Consider the following 25,250-nt stretch of genomic DNA (forward strand, 5'->3'; position numbering starts at 1 on the left):
TTTGGACCATACCAGGCCCTGCCCACTCCAGCACAAGAGCCAGAATTGGGAATTTTCCTCTCTAAATAATTATCATTTCAAAACATGGCCTGCCATTCCATTTTGCAAGGCCATGAAGCTAACATACGTCTTAAAAAGGCCTAATTTTATAATCTTGCAAATTAGACAACATAAATTAAATCTTAGCAAATTAATTTAATATGATAAATAGTAAACATATGAAAATGGACTTCTTAATGTGATTCAAAATATTTTTCTCAAAAAGTTTTAGAAAAAAAGTACCTTATGAGACAATATTCACACTTCAAAATGACATATGTTTATTCTTCTATGAAAGTTTGACTGCTGCAATCATCTATAATCATATTATATCACTTCTATCTCTGTGTGCTTCCTATGGGAAACTAGGCTAATTTCCTATTATTTTGCTTTCTTACTTTCTAATTTAATTAACTGGAAGCGAGACATTCATAGAGGACTGTAGATTCTGGGAGACAGCAGCCAACACAAATACATAAACATGTAAAAATACTGTAGACTAATATTCCATTTTTTGAAACAGGAGGTGCATGTGAAGTCAAACTTAGAAGTCATACATCACTTACAAAACAAACGATAATGGGAAAAGATAACACAACACTTAGGGATAGGTAGTCATTTTGCATCAGGTCTCCATTACAAAGGATTTGATTAAATAGGAAGTGTTTTTTTATATATATACTGCTTATCCTTCAACAACAAAAATAGGTAAGATGCTAAAAGGATTCCAATGCATTCCTCACAATAGCTATAACTTTTGCCTCTGCCTTTTGTTGCCTTAATTATTATTATCCTGGTGAGTCCCATTACATACCTCAATATCTAAACATTCCTTTTTCAAAAAATATAGCTACTGCAATTATTATTTGGATACAACACATTCATATCCTACTTTTGAAACAAAGTGAGTAGTTGAATTTATAAAAACTAATTTAATGCATTGCTGTGTCATTGTGGTACATCAGTGCTTTATGGTAAGGTCAACAGGTCTTGAAAATATTTATCATCCCACCTTCAAGCTTAATTAGAGCAATATCATTTCCATTTCATATTAGCAGTTTTATGTCACATTGTGCACCTTCCTAATGCAAGCAGCAAACCTTCAAAAACTCATAGATCCAATCCATCAACAAGTCACCAAAAAGAAAACAGCAGCAGCCAAATACGGGTCCACATGGGATACATCCAGCTCTCTTTTTGCTTTTTTACAGATAAGAGTCATAGAGTAAAACAGCACAGAAACAGGCCCTTCGGCACAACTCATCCAGGCTAACCAAGATGCCCATCTAACACATTTGACTCACATCCCTCTAAACTTTTCCTATCCTTGTACCTGTCCAAATGTCTTTTAAATGTTGTTATTGTACCTGCCTCAACCACTTCTTCTGGCAGCTCATTCCAGATATGTATCACCTTCTGTGTGAAAAATTTGCTCCTTGGGTTTCTATAAAATCTTTCCCCTCTCACCTTAAACCTATGCCCTCTAGTTCTTGATTTCCCAACCCTGGGAAAAAGCTGATAGACCGGGTGGTATTTTTGGTATTGTTTCCTTATGACATGTTTGGAAAATAGGAAAGCCCAGTTGAAAGCTGAAGGAAAGAGATTAGGCAAAAAAAAAGCAATGATAATGACAACCAATAATAACTGGCAAGTCCTTTAGACAGTCAGATGAAGATTAATAGGCAGATCGATTACTGCTTAAACAAGTACATGTGGCAGCAGAAATTATAATAATTATTTCGAACTCAATATCCCAGAGGTAAAAAGGACAATCACAGAGACTTAAAGCTGTGAAGTAACACCACAAACATTATATGAAACTGTTTCTTCAAGCAGCATGTTCAGGCAGATTTATATGTTCAGTACTTTATCCACCGTTTAAATCCTGTTGAATAATTTGCTCACCCAGTGTTGTGTTTTTTCAGCAGTATGAGAGAAGTTGAAGGTTGGAGATTAGCAGTAAAAGATTTCCCAGATAATGTTAATCACGGTATTTCAAAGTTGATTTGTTTTACAGAGAATGTTGATTTTCAGAAATTCAACCAGGTACTATCACAAATCATAGTTGTCTGGATGAGCTGTTTCCTGCTTCAGACACTCATGCAATGACATTATTTCTGGTGCAAAATTAATTTAGAGTGTTGCCAGAATCGATTAGGTCATGCTGAGCCAAAGCACACCCGCCCTTGTGTACTCACAACCCAATAAAATTTGCATAGTTCTGCATTTTTCCACATACTCCACAGCTGCATAATTTGAAGGGAGTCTATCTGAGTAGATCCCAGCCTGGATCTGGGAACCCAAATTTGGTAGGTTCCCTTTATATTTTTATTTACCAGCTTTCCTTTGGGACCTCATGATACGACTCTACAACTCTCCCATGCTTACAATCCTCATATAACCATCCTCCAATCACCTGAATCTACGTCTGCACCAGGAACTGTCAAACCTAACCCTTATCCCCCATCCCCTTGCAGCTCCTGACCCATCATCACCACTCTCTCCCTCAATCAGAGATCACACCAAACCGTATCCCTCCCCCAAATGATAAATGATTGCCTAATTTTCCTAAAATGCTGAGCATCACCAAAAATACAATATTCTACTAAAAATCATGTACCTTAACATGACTCTGTGCACCCAAGTTATAGATTTCAGTGGGCTTCACTTCATTGATGATCTTTACAAGGCACGTGCTGTCAGTGAGATCCCCATAGTGCAGCATCATATCTGTAATCAAGAACTCAAGTTAGTATTAGGAGTGAGCTGTTTTTAACAAATCATTGTCCATTGACTTTGAAGTCAAACTTAAATTAGGTCAACCTGGGTTATTGATAAGTGATTTTGTAATTCCCCTCAAGTAATGAAATAATGAAAAGGAATGACAATGGACAGAGCAGTAGTGGCTTATCTGAGAATCTTAGGAAGGAGCTAGTATACCAGTGCTGCAAAATAACTAAATAACTGAATTTTTTTTTAAAAATCAGGAAAATAAGATGGTGTCATTGTAAAATAAGTATAATTCAAAAAAACGAATGAAGGTTTTCAATGAAAAGGTCACTGGTAAAGCATTCAAAACCCTGAGTCTTTGCCATCAAGTGGAATTAGGAACAGAAAAACTAAGGTTTAATATATCTAAAATCATATTACTATATATTTGCACTATCAAGAAGAAAATGGGAAATAAAATGAGTGCTCAGTTAACTTAATGCTCCAGCAAACAACAGAAAGTATCAGTCAGTAATCCATTATCCTTATTGAGAATGATCCAAAGAAAGGTGACTGGACTTAAGCCAGTTCACAGCTTGGTTTGTTTCTACACTTCCCGTTTATAATTTACAACACTCTCTATTCCCATTGTTCTAAAGCTTGATATTTTCACTTTCTTACACGTAGGAATTCATGTCCTTGAACTACTGTTCTCTTAGCCAAAGATAAACCACAACAAAATTCTTTCTCCAATACTAGATATAAATTGTATAAATTTAGTGGATTCTACTGCAGTAACATCATATTAAAAGCAATTAGTGCCGTCACAATTTCAAAATTGAAGTACTCAGTCTACGTAGACTGAAGGCAAAAATAAATCCGTTTTTTTGCATTACGCACCATCAAAATTTAAATTTAAAAGCATATTCTATATATGAAAATTTCCTCATGAGAAAACATTGCCAGAGATGGCAATTTCCTCACTGAAACTTCAGTAAATCACAAACATGTCTGTGATTTACTGAGTGACACGGTGTTTTGCTGGACACCATGTGGAACTCAGTGGCCAAGTTCAGCATCGCAATATGCTGAGGAAATCACCACCCAGACCACATACCAAGTCAGGCATGGCTGATGATCTGAGATCCCACTGACTTCAATGAGGATTCTACACAAAGGATGCTGTAAGCTGTATTTTTTAATTATTTCACTTTAGTTTGGCATCTTAGTTAACTTTTTAAAAATATTTACATCTTTATTTTTGAAGATCATTTATTTCAGTTTGGTATATTTTAACATTATATGGACATCTGTCAAAGCCTGCAGAGAGTACACCAGATATGAGGCCTCTTTGTTACGTCACCTGAGGGATAGTTGCCCCAGCCCTCTTGCAGTGGTTTTCTGTATCTAAACTAAATAACTACAACCCTGTGGGGACCATAAGTAATAGGCAGAGTCCAGCAAAATTGACCTTCTTGAAAACCAAGAAGTGCAGGTACCAGAGATCTAAAACAAACACTGGAAATGCAGGTCAGGCAAAATCTGTAGAATGAGAAACAGAGTTAACAGTTCAAGATTGGGAAGAGAGAAAAAAATATTAATTTTGGAAACAGACAGCATGGGATAGGGATGGATGTGATAAAGGAAATATCTCTGATAGGGTGAGGCCAGGGTTGCCACAGGGATAAAGCTGTAAGCAAAGTCACCCAGTCAATGGGTTATTGGGAGCAGTTAGGAGAGACAGGGTCTAAAACAGGAACTAAGCGTTATAAAATGAAGGCAGTTACAAAATGCACAATTGCAGGACATGCCCAGCATGTCAGGTTATGATAATGGAGAGAGGTGGTCTGCCAATGTACCAATATTATGGCTGGACTGGCCAGTTTTGTTGCACAGTAAGCGAGTTGCCTTAAGTTGAAGACTGTCCTTCCTTTTATTACTAAAGTACATCTAGAAATCAAACCTATTCTTAAGTTGGTACAAAAAGCAAAATTTGCCTACTTTTGAGTGTCTGTAACCATCAGGAAATTGGACTAGACACTTCTGGGTGCCATTCACCTCAATACAAGTTTCATTTGTCCAATGTATTTCCAGCACATGATGATGTCACCAGCAAGCACAGATTTTAATTACTTAGCAGAACCTAGATTTAATAGTTGCAATCTATGCCCTTTGCAATTTATTCACATAAAACATGGAATACAGCACACTTCAATTAGTGAATCATAGGTGTCAAAGGGACATCACGAGACTATTGTTGTTTCTCAGTGTTATACCCTATGTATCATCCACTAGCCCAATATGTTTTACTGTATTAAAAATGCCTGTCACCAGCAACATGGGTGCGATCATGACTCCAGGTTATCCCCCAGTCTGATTGTGACTAATAGTCCCACTCATTCCCAGAATCTCATCCCCTCAGCCCATAACAGCATTCACTTCATAACCCCAATCATGGCATAAAACCCCAGTCCCATCTCAGCACCTGACCTCCTGCCCCATCCACACCACTCAATTGGCCCCATCCCAACAGTAATCTCCTAGCCCCTAAGTCTCTTTGTGGCCTTGCCTATGCCTCCCTTGGCTCCATCACAACACCCAGCCCTTGGACCATTTCAACGCTCATCCTCTGGCCATCAGCCTTAATGAGGTTCACCTGCTCCTCAGCCTTATCACAGCACTTGTCCCATGGACACACCTGCCTGCTCCACAGCTAAGGAAGCCCATGCACTATTAAAACAATCCCCTCCACAGATTTCCCTTTCCCCTGCTACATTCCCCACACACTCATCTTTTGATCTGCTTTCCTTGGAACCCTCAAGCTGCTAAGATATCTTTATTATCATTTATCCTTTTCCATTGACCAGCATGTGAATGTCATTGCTGCTCCAAGCACAACAAGCAACAGTGTCTGTGAATCTCACAGGTGGGATTAGTGAACCCAATAACTTTTTTTCAAACCAGGAAACTCATGATTTTTCAAATTTTTTTGTTTTTACACATTCTGATTTGCCATTGGCACTCTACCCAGTTGGCACACAAAAATGGCAAAAAGTCACATTTCTAGGAGGTAATATTCCATTGCTATCCTTTATCATACATTAGTTCAACCAGCTTTTTAGATTGAAATAAACAAACACAACTCATTATATTTTGCCAGATTTTTGCTAATTGACAGGGAAGTTCCTCACACTATTAAAGGTAGCTTGGCAGCTGAGACAACTTTGCATCACCAAATTTAACTAAAATGATTTTAGTATCAGTCCTAATAAAATATATCAGATAACCACAATTTCATCTTTATTGCTGGACCAAGGCAGAAAATTCTGAGTAAATAGAAGTATAAAGAGGACGTGAAAATGTGTTTCAAAGCAATCAAATCAAAATCACCAAATTGAATACTTATCAATTAACAAACAGGAAAAGCTTTTAATAGTGGAGTTGTACAGGAAACAACACAAAATGAAAAGTAAATTTGGCAAAGAACCAATTTGATATTAAAAGTGCCAATAATATCTAAACTCAAACTTACTCCCTTCTATGTGTGCGTGAGGATTCTTGTACAAATGCTCAATACGCCCGGTGTTGAAAGAACTAGATCGACGTACAATGCCATGCACCTAAGAAGAAACGTATAACAACAAAAAAACGTGTTGAATCTTGTCATCATTCATTGAGCCTCATTCTCAAACCATTGGCAGGAGGCAAAGCTGGAGGCAAAGCTTGATCTCCTGTCAAATCTGAAATAGCAATTTTAAAGATTTTAAATGATATTCAGAGGCATTTACAAACTATAACAATGGTTGTAAATGATTAAAAATTTTAAAATAAAACAATAATTAAAAATTACATTAAAATATCAAGAAGTTAAATTTGCAAACAAAAACCTCACTTACCTTTTTCCTTCTAATCTCCAGGTTGGCAATCCCCATTCAAATAAATGGGGACTTTGATTGTAACCAGATCTGATCTTAACCAAATCTGATCTACCTTAGGATCAGAGAGGTGATTTTCCAATGTAATACCAAAGAATCCCAGCAAAATGAGGCTCTGCTAATGGGCCCTTACGTCCAGAATACGTCACAGAATAAGTCATGGAACTCAATACTCAGCCACACCTGCAAGGGATTCAGACTTGCTGAGATTTAAATGGGTGAAAGCCAGCTGTTCCTCTAAGTGAATGTTAGGTGTATTTCTGAAGCTTAATCTGACAGAAATCTGCAACCTTCTTGCACAGAAGACAGTGCTGTTTCTTTTTTAAGATCATCTGATGATAAATATTCCTTACTGTTTGAGAAGAAACAAAGACAAGAGAATAAGCGGTTTCTCCTCATGATTATCTCAAAAATCTAATCAACACTAAATTTATTATCCCAATATGACTCTTGCAATCAATACTTTCAGATCAAAACTTATAATACAAGACTCACTCACCCAATGTTGAAAACAGCTAATGCCTATCAATAACAAATCACTTGGGAAAAGAAATACAATTCTTTTATGTTCAGAGTGGACATTCCCTGCCAATCTTTAAAAATGCCAGTCAACATACCACTGATAAAAAAAATTGAACAGGGGAAATATTAACACACAATCATATTTCATTCCTTTAAGGAAGGGATTAACCTAGGGTTATTACCAATGCCATAGGCAATCAAGAAAGTAGAACACATGCTTGAAACAATGATGAGAGAAGGAAAGGTTCCATTTCATGGGACACGAGCACTGGTACCAGTTAGGAATGATGTCTCGTTGATATGGACTGTATCTGAAACCATCTGGAATGCTTTCTATTAAGAATTAAATGGAAAAATAAAGAGGGCTGCATATGGTTTAATCTGGCAGTAATGAAACATCCTTCAAGCAATGATTATAGTATGACAGAGTTGGAGAAGAAGGATTATATGTAAACCAGGTTTTTTTTAAATAAGGCTGACTTTGAAGCAATAAGTTTAAAGTGAATAAATTAAACTAAGCTAAGCTCTTGAAAGGTAACTCTATAGAAAGAGAGTGGCATGCATTCAAAGTATATAGTGCAATTAATATACGCCTCCAAAAGAATGAAAATTCTACATGTACAGTCAAGTAACCATGGTCTATACATGAGGTAAGACGCAGTATAAATGAAATGACCTGAATAAATGGCAAGAAAAATCCTATAAGTATTTTAAATTCAACAGTAAAGGATTTTTATAACAATAAGGCAGTAATTGAGAGATACACATCAAAATAGATCACAGTGTAATAGGTTAGAAGGCAAATGACAGATTTATAAAGTAAGTAATCTGGTCTAGAGTGTGTTGGGCCAGTCCCCTGCTTGGAACTGTTGCCTATGGTCTATGCATGCCTGGTCTGGAAGTAGAAGGTCAGTGTTGTTGCCCCTCCAGACCCCAGTCTATCAGGTTTAGGCAGGCAGTGAGGAGGATGGTACAGTGGGCTCTCTCTAACTTCATTCACTCTCATTCTCTAATCTGGAACTTTGTCAAAAGTCTTCTGGAAGTCCATATAAATAACATTAATAACAAAGCAACTGGAGATTTCAAGACAAAATTATATCTCTGTTATGCATGGGTATCCAGTGATATGAGGCAAGGGCAGATAAATGAAGTTGAAGTGCAGATCAGCTAAGGTAAAATTAAAGGCAGAGGAGGGCAGGGCATGCACAATCGAAAATAATAGACTGTAGATGTCCAGAACTTATTAGAACATCAGATGCCCATGATCAGGGAACAAAAACTGTGGACATTGCAGTCCATGATGCAGGTGTCTGATTTTTAATTTCACTTAACTTTTCATCAAAATTGCAAAGACAGAAAACAGAGTAAATGCAGTTAAAACCAACGTTATATCTGCATTGCCTCACCTCGTAGCCTTTTTCCAGCAGAAACTCTGCCAAATATGAGCCATCCTATAAAGGAAACAAAAAGAATGTAAGAACTTTGAAACTCACTACATGTTCAAAATTATATACATATGGATAAATATTACAATATACTATCATTTTTTATTGTTGAATTAGTTAAGATAAAGTAATGCAGTACTATTTGCATTGCTACAATGATAGTTAACCAGCAAAACAGTCTTGCGTATGTCACATGGAGGGGCAGGCCTACCACTAGAATTTTTCCCATCACTGCAGCTCTAAGTAACCCAACAAGTCAAAGATATGGTGGTCCAGGGACTCTGGTGAACAAGCAGGAGACAAATTACCAGTTAACTACATTAGCAGACTGCATCCTTTCATTTCCAGCAGCATTCTCTTATGAAATGCACCAAAGCTCCTTGCATTTAACTAAGAGTTCTCCCTACAGGGACAACGAGCACATCTATCAGCTAAGTATCTCTCAATCTTAATTAGTCACAATCTTATGGACAGCAAGTACTCGAGCCAATGAACTTCTTAGTATAGAAACACAGAAAGCTCATGAACATATATAAACCAGGGTTCTACCAAGTAACCAGCACCTAATCATTATTTTAACTGATGTAACACTGGAAACAGAGGTCACAACATTGCTCATGGATCAAAAACAACAAAAACTACTGGAAACACTCAGCACGTCAAGCAACATCCGTGGAAAGGAAAACAGTTAACGTTTCAGGTCAAAGACCTGCTTTGAAAGCAAAGGAGACAGCTGAAATCTGACCAGAGAGCAGAGGAGGACCTCAGGTTTGGCATTCCTGGAACAGAAGCGACATTACATTCGACAATAATCGAAAATCAAAAAGGAACTGCAGGTGCTGGATACCTGAAACAAAATCAAACTGCTAGAAACACTCAGCAGGTCAGGGAACATCTATGGAAAGAAAAGCAAAGGTGGTGTTTCAGGTTGAAGAGTTTCAGCATCTGCAGGTTTTTTAAAAAAATTATTTTCATCGGTCTTGGCAGGATTGGCTCTGCAACTATTAGTGCTAACAGTAAAGGAACCACCAATGGACCTTCTACTATGGCACATAGACAATCTAGCCTTCAGCAGTGTGGCAGCAGAGAAAGCATGACCACAGGCATGTACAGACTTTCAACCAACAATTTAAAATAATTCAGATTTGAGCAATGACAGAATGCTCTGCAGTTTCCAACAGAATGCAGGGTTCCCACTGGGAGATTATATCATATAGATGGATGGGGCAATGGCAAATGTATCATGTGACCGGGAAAGCCAAAAACCTGATAAAATTGGCCATATCTTGTTAATATTTACTTCAATGCCATGCATTTAAAAAAGTAAGACTTGCTCCTATAAGAAGAGTGTACACATTTATATTACCCAATCAATATCTCTCCCAATTTTGATCAACCTTGATTTTACTTGGGGCTAGCAAGTACTGGACCCAAAAATTCCCCAGCCTAAAGTTATTCACTTGTCACCCACTTCTATCATCTCAGCATCATTTTATTCGGATTATATCCATGAAGCACCTTTGAATGCATTACAAATCCCTCTACTTTCCTGTTAATTTAAATGTTCAGATAGTTAATGTTAAATGAGAAAATCACTGAATTAGCAGAACAGATCATCTATGAAAACCAAGTTAATTGTTATATCAGAATGTAAATCTGTGTACAATAAAAAGATTATTTGATTTCCAAAATAGCAGTTGTGAATTATTGTTAGTTACTCCAGTTGGCTGCCAAGTGATACTGAAACAGGCTCAAGGAGCTTGGTGTCTACTATTACTACTGCTTCTTTTTCTTACGTCCTTATGTAAAGAAGCAGAAGAGCAGCACCTACAGATTCCCCACTAAATCATACACTATCCTGACATGAAAGTACATTGCCATTTTTTCATTGTTGCCAAGTACAAGTTGTGGAACTTTCTACCCAACATTATGTAGTTGCATCAGAGGTCATAGAATCATGCAGAATAGAAACAAGGCCGCACCAACCATCAAGCACCCAATTACACCAATCCTACACTAATTCCATTTTATTCATCCCAAATTTCCATAAAATCCCCTAAGAGGGTTTGATAGAGATATTTAAATTCATGAAAGATACAGAGAGAGTAGATAGAGAGAATTTGTGTCTTTTGGTAGAAGGGTCAAGGATCATGGGAGCTAATGAAAATGACTGCCAAATAAAAACACAAAGTAATGTATGGAATAACGTTTCAACATAATACATGGTGAGGATCTGAAATGGATTTCCAGGGTTAGCAGTAGACACATTCAATTGCTTTCTTCAGAAGAGAATTAGATAAATATCCAGATGGAAAGAATTTGCAGGGCTATGGGGAGAAGGCAAAGGAATGGAAATGGTAAACATTAAGGGCTGAATGGCCTCATTCTGCCCTGTACCATTGTTTGGTACATTTTGGCAAAGCAGATCTTGAAAATCTGTGATACAAACACTTAATACAAAACAGCCAATTAACCAAAGTCCTAGATATGAGTGAAATGGCAATATTTACTACATATATCATGTGCTACACGAGATTGCACAGACTGTGCATTTTAGTTTTCTCAGACTTAAAGATCAGAAATATCAAGACTCTGAATTTAAGCAAACATTATTGACTTATTAATCCTGCTAAAGGAAATGTAAAATAAAATGTCATATGTCCACAAACTAAGCAGTATACAAAATAAGAAAATGGGAAAAAAATAGTGGAAAGTGAGATTTACTTAAATTACAAACACTACCTTTTGCTTTGACAACGTCTACAATAGATAGGAAATTTACATTTCTAAAATAATTTTATTAAAGTATTAACATTGGCCATGTTTACAGCTAATATAAATCATAAAAAACATAGTCAGCAATGTTTCGTTCCCTCACCCTGCCTCCAATCTGGCCATTTCACAGAGTTTCCACTCATACTGGAACAGAGATAGTGCTGGCATCTACTTCCTGTTCATTCCATTTCCTGGTCTGTGAAAGGATCACTGTTTTGCAGATAATGGAAAAGAGCAGCAAAGAATGAAAATTTCTTCCAAACTATTTTGCAAGCCAAAGAGCTTAAATAAAAACAGGAAATGCTGGAATCACTCAGTATACTAGGTAGTATCTGTGGAAAAAGCCAATACCTCAGGTCCAGGTGCTCTCACTTGACAATTGAACATATAGTTACATAAAACCTTTTACAGCCTCAATGATATTTTACAGCCAATCAAGTCTCATAGTCAATTTGCATGCAGCCACATATCACAAAACTTGCTTTCAGTATTGAGCATTGATCAACAGTTATTGACTGGACACCTAGAGAACTAACTGCTCCAGTAGTAGTGTTACCAAATCAAACATAGCAATTAATATTAAACAAATTACATTTAGGTAAGGAACTGGAATCACATTTTTTAAAATTATAATTACTAGCTGAGGCAGTACTAAAACACTGATATTGTTATTCTGAGCTACAAGAATGCAGTTCTTGATGGTATGACATACAGTACTGCAGCCCAAAAAAAAATTCCTTCCACATGACAACAGGCCACATGCTATTACATAATCATATTTCAGAGGTACTGACAAGTTAAAACCGTAGCTTTTGGTTTCATTGTCATCTGAAAACTCTTGATGAAATAATTTTCTTCAAGTGCACCCAAGCGCCCCTTTTTATTCCTTTTTAAATGAAAATGATTTTTAATTCCAACCTAATTTCCTTAGTATAAGTATATCAATCAATTACTGTATATAAAACCAAAACACTGCTCTTGCTTCCAAGCTGTCATGAAAAATGTAACATAAAGCCTTGAACTGTTTCATTACTGAGTTTATTCGATATTGAATACAAAATTAACCTTCACATCCTTGGGCCATCCCAAGACAAGTCAAAAATATATTATGATGATTTAGATATATAGCTTTCATCAAATTGGAGACTATTGGGGAAGAGAGGGGAAAACTAAACAGGTACACCAGTCAGCAAAGTAGCTTAAGTACTTTTGAGGTGATAGCTCATTAATGAGGCAATATCGACATACAAAATTCAGGAAGCTGCGAGTACTGTAGATCAGGTTCATGCAATGGGATCAGACCATTATCACTGCTCTGAACAAAGGTGGGTGGTATAAATCCCAACCCACCTTCCTCCAATTGAAATCTGACACACTCTTATATCTATCACAATCTACTAAACTAGAACCTGTCAGAGCCTCCCCATGCCTCAAGAATCCATTGTAATGAAGATTAACGGTTAAACAAGTCAACAATAAACTCAGAGGACTTGGGTGTGCAGTTTGAGAAGACTGGAGCCTCCAAAAATGCCCTCACTACGACGCCAAACCAATGAGTCAATGCGTAAATACCGTAAAATAAATTTCAAGATTACTACTTTCGATTGAAGCAAGTCAAAATAGAATAGAAAGAACACATTGTATCACAATGATATACACTATCTTAAGTGTAATTGGAAAGGCACAGATTTTAGATTCTTTCTTACAACATGGACATCCCTAGCAGGAATGAAATGTTTTGGTTGCTCAAGGTGGTGCTGGTGAGTCTTTCTTTAGAACACCGGCAGTTCATTTGGATCCAAGATTTTAGCATTGAAATGAGGAACTGTAATATGTCACGATGATGTGAATTGGTGATTGCTGCAGCTCATTTCATAAATAGTACACAGTACAATCACATTATACTAGTGAGTGTATCTTTAGGTGGATATAGTCATTTACAAGCAGGTAGCTTTTTCTGTGTCAGGTTGAGTATTGGAGTAGATGTACCTAAACAGGAAAGTAGAAAATATTCCATCACGCCTGACTTGCCTTGTATGCAATAGAGAGGAATCAGGAAGCGAACTACGCTCTGTAGAATATCCAGCCTCTATCCTGTAATGTAGCCAGAGCATTTATGCTGCTGGTCTAATTTGGATTTTAGTCAATGACGACTCCCAGGATTTTGATGGTGTAAAATAAGTTGTAATGCCTGTCACTTGGGTGGCACAAATCATCTCTCTAAACTCTGACCTTATCCAAATGTAAAATTGCAAATGAAACCAGGTACCGCAATCATCAGCAACAACCCCATTTCTGACCTAATACTGGAGGAGGCATCACCAAAGAGGCAGCTGAAGATATCTGAGCCTAAAATACTGCTGTAGAAATTATAAGTTTCACACGCCAATGTCCCAAAATTGAGACATTTGGCCTCCAAGAAGCACAACTCTTGCTTCATGCTAGGAGTTGTACAAAGAACCCATACGACTTCAATTTTATTAGAGTTCATGAGGTCCCAGAACTAACTATTTGACTTGTGACATGAGCATTTACTCCAACTTCAGCTCTGGCATTCTGCACTTCAGTCACTAAAGATAATTTAACTGAATGTTGAAAGCAAGCATGTGTAGCCACAACTATTTTGAAGTTTACTGCAAACAACTGATGACTAATTACTATTCACATGTTTGAATGAAGGCAATAAAGGCATCTAGAGCAGCGAGGCTCTGACAGAATACTGAGCATCAGTGAGAAGTTTATCAGTTGCTCCTGTTGAAAGATGTGTTAACAAGCCCTTTTAGTGTGATGCTTATGTTTGGGGGTAATTTGAAAGGCCTGTGATTATCCAGATTTGATTTAACCTGTTGTGAAATGAATGGAAACCAGACTGAAAACACTTTGACAAGGATTTTTGGGAGAGATGGGCACAATTTTTGTGGCAAGTATTCAACTCAGAGATAAGTCAGAAGTGGCATCCGAGTTCTGGAAGATCTCTTTAGAAGGAAGAGGGAATCTGTGCCGAAATGGAACAGCTGATGATGCGGACAAGGATTGTGCCAACTACAACACTGCAGTCAGAAATCGTGATAAAAAGGGATTCAAGAGCTGGAGGAGGAGGGAGGAGGAGGAAGAGGAGGAGGAGGAGGAGGAGGAGGAGGAGGGAGGAGGAGATGGTAGTGGCCAGGTAACAGAACAGCAGGAAGTTGAGGTAGCCAAGTAGATGCCCTGGACATGGGAAATTATAAACAAGATGTCAGATAAATTAAGCCAGCCGGGTTGCAATGATGAATTTGAATTTGGGGTACTGATATTCATACCAAATAAGAGGAAAAATTGCCACTAACTGGTAAAGTGTCTGAGGAGGCAGTGCTCATGGGTAAACAGCAAGCAAGAAGGAGATTTTTTTTCCAATTAATTGGTAAAAGAAAAAAAGGACATATTAGGATGATCAGTTAGATGAAATGAATTGAGAAAACCAAAGGTCATCTCAAAAGCTCTCTAACTGTGAAGAGGCTTCAAGGTGACTTTGAAAATTGAGGAATATAGCAGAAAGGCAGTGTATTACTTAAGTGATAGACTGGGATGTGTTTACGTACAAAGAGACGTGGATGTCCTTGTACACACGTCACTGAAAGCAAACATGCAATTGCAATGAGCAGTTGTAAGGTGGTAAATGTTATGTTGTCTTTCACAGCAAGAGGATTTGAGTATTGGATTAAGGATATCTTGCTAGAATTATACAGAGTTACGGTAAGACCACACTTGGGAGTATTGTGTGTAGTATTGGTCTTGTTACCTATGGAACGATATACTTGCCATAGAGAGAGTGCAGCAAAGGATCATGAGAATGATTCCTGGGATGCTGGGACTACATCATAAGGAGAGATTAAGTTAACCAGGTTTGCATTCATTGGAGCCAAGAAGAACGAGATCCAATTGAAACTTACAATTCTTACAGGGCTGTTCAGGGCTATTGAGGGAGGATGTTAACAATAGTTGGGGTGTCTGGAATGACAGGTCACAGTCTCATGTTACAGGTTAGGACTGAAATGAGGAGAAATTTCTTCATTCGGAGGTGAACCTGTGGAATTTGCTTCCACCAACAGATGTAGAGGACAAGTTGCCGAATATTTTTAACTGGATGGATAAAATGACTTAGATGAGGGGGTGGAAGGGTGGGTTAGCAAGTTTGCGGATGACACAAAGATCGGTGGTGTAGTGGATAGTGTGGAGGGCTGTCGAAGCTTACAGAGGGATATTGATAGGATGCAGAGCTGGGCTGAGAAGTGGCAGATGGAGTTCAATCAGGAGAAGTGTGAGGTGGTACACTTTGGAAGGACTAACTCCAAGGCGGAGTCCAAGGTTAATGGCAGGGTTCTGGGCAGTGTGGAGGAGCAGAGGGATCTGGGGGTTCATATCCACAGATCACTGAAAGTTGCCATACAGGTGGATAGGGTAGTTAAGAAAGCTTATGGAACGTTAGCTTTCATAAGTCGTGGGATCGAGTTTAAGAGCTGCGAGGTAATGTTGCAGCTTTACAGGGCTCTGGTTGGACCGTGCTTTGAGTGCTGTGTCCAGTTCTGGTTGTCTCATTGTGGGGGGGGGGGGGGGGGGGGGAATGTGGAGGCATTGGAGAGGGTGCAGAGGAGATTTACCAGGATACTGCCTGGATTGGAGAGTATGGATTATGAGGAGACACTAAAAGAGCTAGGGATTTACTCATTGGAGAGGAGGAGGATGGGGGAGACATGATAGAGGTATACAAAATATTAAGAGGAATAGATATAGTGGACAGCCAGCCCCTCTTCCCCAGGGCACCAATGCTCAATACAAGAGGGCATGGCTTTAAGGTAATGGGTGGGAAGTTCAAGGGAGATGTCAAAGGGAGGTTTTTCACCCAGAGAGTGGTTGGTGCATGGAATGCGCTGCCTGGGGTGGTGGTAGAGGCTGATACGTTGGTCATGTTCAAAAGATTGTTAAGCATATGGGGGAATTTAAAATAGAGGGATATGTGGGGGGAAGGGGTTAGATAGTCTTAGGTGTGGTTTGAAGGGCGGCACAACACGGTGGGCCAAAGGGCCTGTATTGTGCTGAATTGTTCTATGGTTCTCTGGATGGATAAATTTCTATATGCAAAAGTCATCAAAGAGTATGGGGAGAGAGCAGGAATACTGTATCCAATGGATGGTAAGCCATTGTCATGTTGAGTGGCAGAATAGGCTCAGAGGAACAAATGGTATACTCTTCCTCCTATCTTCTATGATTCCTGCTTCCAAGATTCCTCCTTTCAGGTGTCCAGCCAACTGTACTTTTAAAATATATTTCACTGCTGTGATGGTATGTCGTAGGAAATGCAGCAAGCTATTTGGGCACAGAAAGCTCCTCCAAACAGCTATATGACAATGGCCAGATTTTCTTTTAAAATTAACTAAGGGATAATTATTGACCGTGACACTGGGGATAACTCTCTTTTTCAGCAGAGCATCTGGCAATCTTTTGTGTCCATCTGAGAGAGCAGACAAGGTTTTGACTTAACTGCTCCTCTGAAATTTAGCACCACACCAAGCATTGCCCTGGATGTCCACCTGGGTTCTTGTGCTTGAAGTTCTGGAGTGGGACTTGAACACATAAGTAATCAAAAGTGGTTGGATATGTCAAAGTGGGATTGGTGAGAGACTTAGTTGTACAGGGAGATGCTGAATGAGAGCAGGTGGGTTCATGACATTCTCCAAACACACCCAAGATAATACAGGCAAACCTATAATTGTACTGCTGGATCCTTTATTATTCAAGCAGGCATTGTTTGAAAACTTCATAAACACACCAATAAAAGTTATAAATATTGCCAAAGATGTTCAGCACTTTGAGAACAGTGTAACTCTAGCTAAATTCCTGCAATAAAGTCACTAATATCATTAACCTTTACGGTTATATTTTTAAAAAAATAATATTTATGTTTACAATGATCATGTCAAATATAGACAAAACGTAAGAAAGACGTAGTGATTCAAAACCTAAAGCTACACACCATTAAGCAAATAACTTTTATTCTACATCAAATTACTGGGAGTAGTATTTTGTGAGGATTGGAGGTGTAACATACTTTCTCAAATGAAAGTTAAAAGGTTATCAAAAAGATTTAAAGTGAAGCTCACTGAGAATGTGCACGAGACAAGATTATATGATCAAAGTTTTTCAGACAAAAGTTTTCAACTATCATGCAAGCACTGTATTCAAACAAAGTTTCACTGGGAGTTCCACAACAGCTTCGGAAGAAATTGAATGCTAGATTTCTACAATTTTCTGTTTGCCAGAAGAAAACTTATTTGATATTTTAAAGCACTATTATAAATTGCCCAGAGACTCAAATTAAAAAAGCACATTAAATTTGAATCACTTTTATTACAAAATGTTTAAATGCTTGGCTATTTCACTCACAATAAATAGCTTCATCATTACAACATTAATTTGACTTTTTCCACTTGAAATTGAAAAATCATTTAAACATTGAAGAACAATTGAAAAATAACCACTGCCTTTTGGTTCTCACCAACATAATTTTTTTTTTAAATGGTACAGGACAGGTGGTTTTAATTTTTGTGTACTTAAGAATAACTCTTAAAAGCACCTAAGGCAGACAACCTGCTTCAAGTTCTCTGGCAACCAAAATTATTTGACTTCCAGTTACATTTTCCTAGTGAGCTAAGGAAAATTGAAGATGATTTAAGTGTGTTCCCCAACTTCCATAAATCTTTGATGTAAATCTTTGTTCTGCAGCTGCATGAACAATTAGTGCTGATAATTTGTGTCAGGTAAGTCCTCTTCAAATTATTTATTTTCCAGAGTCTCCTACTGGCCCTTCCACTCACACCCCACTGCAATCCCAGCAGTACCATTATATCATTCCTCAAAAGCCCCTTTAAAAACAACCCTCACCCAGCCATTCCTTCACTGATCAGCCCAATCTATGGGTATCATTAGCAGCCGACATGTCCACTCCCCCATTTACTACTCATCTAAACCAACTCCCCACCCACATCTGCTGAATGACCAATGTGGGCAGACCGCCCTCCCATGAACCCTGATCACAGACCCTCAATCTATCAACATTTACTGGCTCCACAACCATTGATTGCCAGCAGTTAATCCCTTTCCAACTCTCAACCAACGTTATGACATTTGAACACCTGCTTTTGCCCCAAACTTACCATGCCTCCATTGCACTATTGCAGCATGCAAACAAAAAGACTTTTCCTCATTTAAAACCAAAACCTTGGTTCTATTGAACTTGTAGATAGCAGACCCTTGACCATAATGGTAATTAGTGCACTCCCTAGTAACCAATTAATATGCCATTCAATGCAAGCAAACACTAGGCATAGAGCCTTATAAAAGCAAATCAGAATATTAATGTGTCAGACAGGCACAGCAGTGGTGCTAATAGAGTCATCGCCTTACTGCATCAGAGACCCAAATTCAATCCTAACCTTGGGCACTGTCTGTGTGGAATTTGCACATTTTCGCTGTGACCTCTTGGGTTTTCTCCAGCTGCTTGGGTTTCCTCCTACTTCACAAAAGACTTGTGGGTTGATAGGTTAATTGATCACTGTAAATTGCCTTTACCTTATAACTGAACGGTAGAATCTGGGAAGTGGGAAGGTTGATGAGAACATGGAGAAAATAAAAAATGGGATTAATTAATGCAAGATTAGTGTAAATGGGTGGCTGATGGCTGGCGTAGACTTCATGGGCTGAAGGGCCTCTTTCTCTCTATGACTGGATAAAAGACAAGTATTTTACTTACTTTTCATCAATGTTTTCATATCTTTTCCAGTAGTGAAATTATATATTCCATGCTATATCTAGTTGTTTGAACTCCTGTTAATTTTATGAGGGCTTTTTTAGCATGTGAATAGTCCCTGTAGCTGAATGCAGTCTGATCCAAACCCAATATCCATAATTCAGCGGGGGTTCATTGAATAGAACCCAGAATTTAAGATGTCTTTTTCCACCCAAATCCATGGTCACAGAAGCCTAATAGCAGGCTTCTAACACCACTGCAGAAACAACCTGTTAATTCAAAACAGACTAGCGATTAGACACAGGATTTTTCCAATTTGTTTTAGCTGCTGACTCCAGAAATCTGCTGGGGGATACAACAACATTTTAAAAATGTCATTGTTTCACATGTATCTGTACTAATGCAATGTAAAGAATAAGAATTCTGCAACAACACTTGAGTGTTTTAAGTACAAATAGGTGAGTGGAATTTAATTTATGCACATCCCAAAATGCTGTTTTTGCTTTGTCCAAATTTAGTTACTCCTCTGTCCAGCTGTAGCTTTCCCTGTGTGTTGCTATAGTTTTTCCCTGTGCACAGCTACAGATATTCCTATGCCCAGCTGTAGATTTTCCTGTGCTCAGCTGTAGATTTTTTTTATATTATTATAATATAGAAATGAAGTGAACAATTTGTTTTTTTTTAAATTTATTTTATATTTCACAGGACATGAGCATTATTAGCAAGGCCAGCACTTACTGACAAGCCCAATTGCCCTTTGAACTGAGTGGCCCACTCAGAGGGTGGTTAAGAATCAGCCACTGGCAGGGTCTGGAGTCACACATGGCCAGATATGGATGGCAGATTTCCTCAGGGACATTAGTGAACCAGGTGGTTTTGTTAGGTGGTCTGGTTGCTTCATGATCACATTTCTGATAATGGCTGTTTATTCCTCAGCTGCCAAGGTGGGATTCAAACTTCGGTCTCCACATCAAATAACCAGGCCTCCAGACACTAGTCCCATAACTTAACCACTATGCCACTTTACCTGCACATGGCTTCATAACACAGCAGCTTGATAATAACCAAGCAACCTGACATTTCTTTTATTATTTATTACTTTTTCAAGAACAGAGAGTCAGTGACAAGACCAGCAATTATTGCCCATCGCTAAATGCCCATGAGAAGGGCATTTAGTGACTTGACTTCTCAAACTGCTGCATGCTTTCTGAAGAAGGTACTCTCACCGAACCATTGGATATAGAGCTCCAGGATTTAGACACAGCATTGCTGAAGGACCGGTGATATATTTCCAAATCAGGGTGGTGTGCAATATGGATTTCCCAAGCACCTGTTGCCCTTGTCTTTCCTGATGGCAATAGCAGTGGGCTTGGGAAGAGCTGTCATTGTAGCTTAAGCAAGTAACTACAATGTATTTTGTAGACGGTACATACTGCACAAATGATAGAGGGATTGAATATTAGGGGTGATTGATGGGGTACCAATCAATTATCCTGGGTGCCGTCAAACTTCTTGAGAGCTGTTGGAGATGCACCCACTCAAGCAAATGGAGAGTATTCCATCATGCTCCTTACTTGGGGCCCTTAGAAGGTGGAAAGTCTTTGAGGGTATCAAGAGTCACACGCCACAGGATATCCAGCCTCTGACCTGCTTTATTGATGTTGATTTTGGGACAAATATCAGCTTGTTCGCAGGTAACAGTTCCCCTGTTCTTCCTTGAAATAGTGCTTTGAGATCTTTTGCACCCACTTGAGAACAGATGGGATCTTGTTTTAACATCTCATACAAAAGTCATTATTTCCAACCGTCCAGCAGTACTGTACTCGAGCATCACCCTAGAACTAAAGTAGCAGTAGAGATGCAAATATTACTTAATGAGCCATGACCAGCGCTGTTTCCAAAAAAAGTCATAAATTAAAACTGATATTTCCCTGTGCTGCCACCTAAAGAAAAGAAACTACTATTATTATTACTGGCCACTCTCAGATCACAATGTTTATCAATTACCACAGGCCATGGAATAGAAAAGCTAAGTTGTCAAAGCCAGACTGGCCACTAACTGCCTTTCCCAAGACTGGACAATACCAGTTGTTTAGTGCTTTAGCTCATGACAGTATTTGGGATTTCGCAGTGCTATTCTGGGAAACCTTGCACCAAGACTAAAAAGAAAGCACCTGTTACAAAACACGGCTCCAGGACCAACATACAGAATTAACAACGCAACCACAGTCGAAATATATGGTTTATATCTGATTCCTCTCATAAGGAATGAGAGAGAAAAAACAGCTCTGCGAGGAGGCTGCGAACCAATGCCATGACCATATTTTTGTAATCTTACGAAGCACAGTACATCAGGCACACTAACTGCAGCCAAGACTAAAATTATAGACTGTGAATGGAACTTGCACCAAGATATTGTGGCTTATCTAATGTGATTTGAACTGCAACCTCCACTCTGTTTCCCCTAGATTACATTAAGGGACAGGAAGGGACTACAGGAGCTGAGGAACTCTACTTCAGGCAGACCTTCCACTAATTTGGCATCTGATAAAGAAGCCCAAAATTGAATCAAATCCAACCAAGGACTGAACTTCCACAATTTGTACTTGAGAGTAATTAAAAGTTGGGTGGATGTCCTGTGTTGCAAAACCTTATGACACAAAGTCTACCACTTACTCTCCGGCACTCCACCTAAATGACTCCCACAGTGTTTGAAAGGAAGCATCTTACTTCCTCAATTCCAGTCTACTGCACTGTAGTTTGATTGTATTAGCCTACCTGTGCCTAGATTGGATAGAATCAACGACACTTCTATTCAAAGCAGTGGTATTCAACCCCTTTTGTCAGGAATAAATCTGTTATCTGCATCATCTAAATGTACCATTTGTAATAATGTTTGGATATTCTCACGAAGTGCTGTTTAACTGGCAATGCATTATGGTCCATACAATGACATATATGTTCTTACACTTGCACACAATCTTGATTACAGCCAGTTATAATATCAAATAAAGATTTCCTCCACCATTCATTTCAGAGGCATTAAGTTTCTTACAGGAATAATAACAACTCACGTGTGCAGCACATACACCACTGAAATCATCCTGAGAATTTAAGGGACATTATGCAAAAAGTATGGATGTCAAAACACAATGGTAGATTTAAATGACCAATCTAAAAGCTTGATTTTAAGAGGAAGGAAGGAAAGGGAGGCCAAGGAGGTTGAATGTTCTGAAAAAGGAGTAGAGCATATTTAATAAGCCGGGATAGAAGAACTAACTGGGGGAAGGAGAGGTCCTATCTTTGAGATCCAATTAATATTAATCATTAGCAATAAACAATCTGCTGGAGGAACTCAGCGGGTCGAGCAGCATCTATGGGGGTAAAGGAATTGTCAACATTTGGGGTCAAAACCCCGCATCAGACCAACATCAGTAATTGGGTCAAAAAGCCAAGACCTGCAGATTGTGTTATTAGTACACATATGAACAAAGAATATATCACACTGGACATACTAAACTTTGTGTGACTTGAAAGGAACAGCACTGAAACTTTCTCTTGTAATAAAGCAGTCATTCTTTCTATTGTCTCTCATTTAATAAGTTCATAATTGTCCTTTTATTTAATATCCTCACATTTAATGCACCATAAATGCATGCAATCCAATTTCTAAACAAATGTTTGTCTCCTCACCGAACTCCAATAGTTATACAGAAATCAACCATTTTATTTATAAAATACAGCTTTATATTTATAAGGCAACTTTATTCAAATTGTATATTTACCATGGTGTCACATCTGTCATCATGTAGTATAAAGAAGTCCTTTCTTATTTCTGAATTATATGAATGTACATTATCAGAAGCCATAACATCAACATTGAAAAGGAAAATACCAGTAATAATTAAATAATTCCCTTTCATTAGCTCTTTTACTGGAATGCTAATACATGCTAAGCTACTGATTTGAAAAAAAAGTCACTATGAGTATTTCATCCTGCATAGGATTGCAAAGAAAATTTACACTGATGTTGCCGGGACTTGAGAACCTGAGTTATGGGGATCTATTGAACAGTTTGCTCCAGGGAATAGGATTTTATTCCCTGGAGCAAAGGAGAATGAGGGGAGATCTTATAGAAATGTACAAAATTAAGAGGGGTATAGATAGGGTGAATGCATGTAGGCTTTTCCCCTAAGGTTGGGTGAGACTAGAACTAGAGGTCATAGGTTTAGGGTGAAAGGTAAAGTATTTAAGGGGAACCTGAGGGGGAACTACTTCACTCAGAGCGTGTTGCGAGTGTGGAATGAGCTGCCAGCGGAAGTGGTGGATGTGGGTTCAATTGTAGTATTTAAGAGAAATTTGGATAGGTACATGAATGAGAGAGGTATGGAGGGCTATGGTCCAGGTGCAGGTAGGTGGAACTAGGCAGAAAACCAGGCTGGCGTGGACTAGATGGGCCGAAGAGCCTGTTTCAGTGCTGTAGTGCTCTATAACTGTATGAATCTATATCAAAAATGTACACCTGAAATACAGGAAGCTTAGTTGGGGTTTAATGCATATCCAGAATTGCATAACCAAAGTGTTGGCATGAAGTTTCAACGACAGAGTGAATCTGATATATAAATATTAAATAAGTCACCTCTCAAGTGGTCATGATTTACTTGGGCTCTAAATTATAACATACAATGTAAGCAAGTCATCAAGAAATGACTATCCAAATTTGAGGAGGAACATTAGTATATTTTTGGTATTGTGTCTGCCAAAATCAAAATTTACAAAGTTGCTCAGATCAATTATATTAGCAATCTTGCCTGCCTTCCTGAACATCTACTGAACTGCAGCTCTGATTACAAAACTACAATTATCACTACAAACTTTTCATCATTAGAGTATTAGACTCGAAAGATACAAGTTACAAAATGCTGTAAATTAGAAAAATGTTTCAGTCTTCATTTACATGTAATTAACACTACAGTAATAAAAATAAACTATAATATAAACAGAAAGTGGTGGAAATATCAGCAGGTTGGGCAACATCCATGGAGAAACTGATGTTTCTATTTCTCTTCCCTACCCCACTCCCACGACCCAATTGCAGCAGCCTAACCATCGCCTTGTCTGAGATCAGACAAATCAGGACAAAACAGATGTCGAAGCTGTGTAGCTTTGGTACTATGCCTTGGTACCTAGCTAATAAATCATGCTAAGACTATTTGGTTTCCTTTGTTAATAAGCACCTTAATTTTTGTCAGTTATAAGCAACTTAAAACAATGATCACTGATGTACTTAATATCATTTTTGTTGTTTAAATTCATTCCATTGACCACAAAACAACATTACAATTTGATGTTTTCTTATCCTTTCCTTTGTCACTCTACTAAAAATCTTCTCAGCAGGGATATCAGTTAAACATGGTCTTATAGTTGGTCATGGAGATAATTTTTCAGTCCATTACTGAATATTAGACCAAATATTTAAATTTCCTTTAAAGATCAGTTCTACATTTCAGAGCAAAATGTATAATATCTTGGCATATTTAATGCATCAAAATTACTTTATAGCATGCTGAATTCATTTTGAAAGATCCCTCAAAACATCTAACCTCCTTTTCAGTCATGGAGCTGATAATTTTCTTTGGATACATGACTATCCAGAAAACAAGGTCATCTTGGCAGCTGTAGCTGTCCAAATTGTTTAACAATCCCCATTTAAAGTTTTGGAACCAGAGCCAAATATCCTGAGTTGAAAAGACACTCAGCAAGATGGAATAGAAGATGCAAGCATTTATGTAATGCCGCAATGCGACCCTAAAGCTGAGTGTATTCTTCTAGGATTCTTATTTGGAGAGTACAATATCCAAACCAATTCTAAAATAAAATTATTTTCTTAATCTCCAAATACTATACTGTAAATAATTGTGGAATATCGAATAAGTCACTTAATAGATCAACACTGATAGCTAACTGTGACCTCAGGTTTCTCCTGGATTAAGTTATGTATTGCACAATTATCATTCAGCACTATGAGATACAAGTCAGAAA

General features: G+C 38.1%; 1 protein-coding gene across 1 annotated transcript in view; it reads right to left on the minus strand.

Moving 5' to 3' along the window:
- gmds (GDP-mannose 4,6-dehydratase) overlaps positions 1-25,250 on the minus strand; it is a 490,748-nt gene that overhangs the window by 418,290 nt on the left and 47,208 nt on the right. The window contains exons 2-4 of the mRNA XM_052016962.1: positions 8,612-8,656; positions 6,281-6,368; positions 2,660-2,769 (exon numbers count right to left, since the gene is read on the minus strand). Coding sequence (XP_051872922.1) covers positions 2,660-2,769; positions 6,281-6,368; positions 8,612-8,656 — 243 coding nt within the window. The remainder of the gene's footprint in view (positions 1-2,659; positions 2,770-6,280; positions 6,369-8,611; positions 8,657-25,250) is intronic.

Source organism: Pristis pectinata, chromosome 5 (genome assembly GCF_009764475.1).
Source record: "Pristis pectinata isolate sPriPec2 chromosome 5, sPriPec2.1.pri, whole genome shotgun sequence".
Classification (NCBI taxonomy): domain Eukaryota; kingdom Metazoa; phylum Chordata; class Chondrichthyes; order Rhinopristiformes; family Pristidae; genus Pristis; species Pristis pectinata.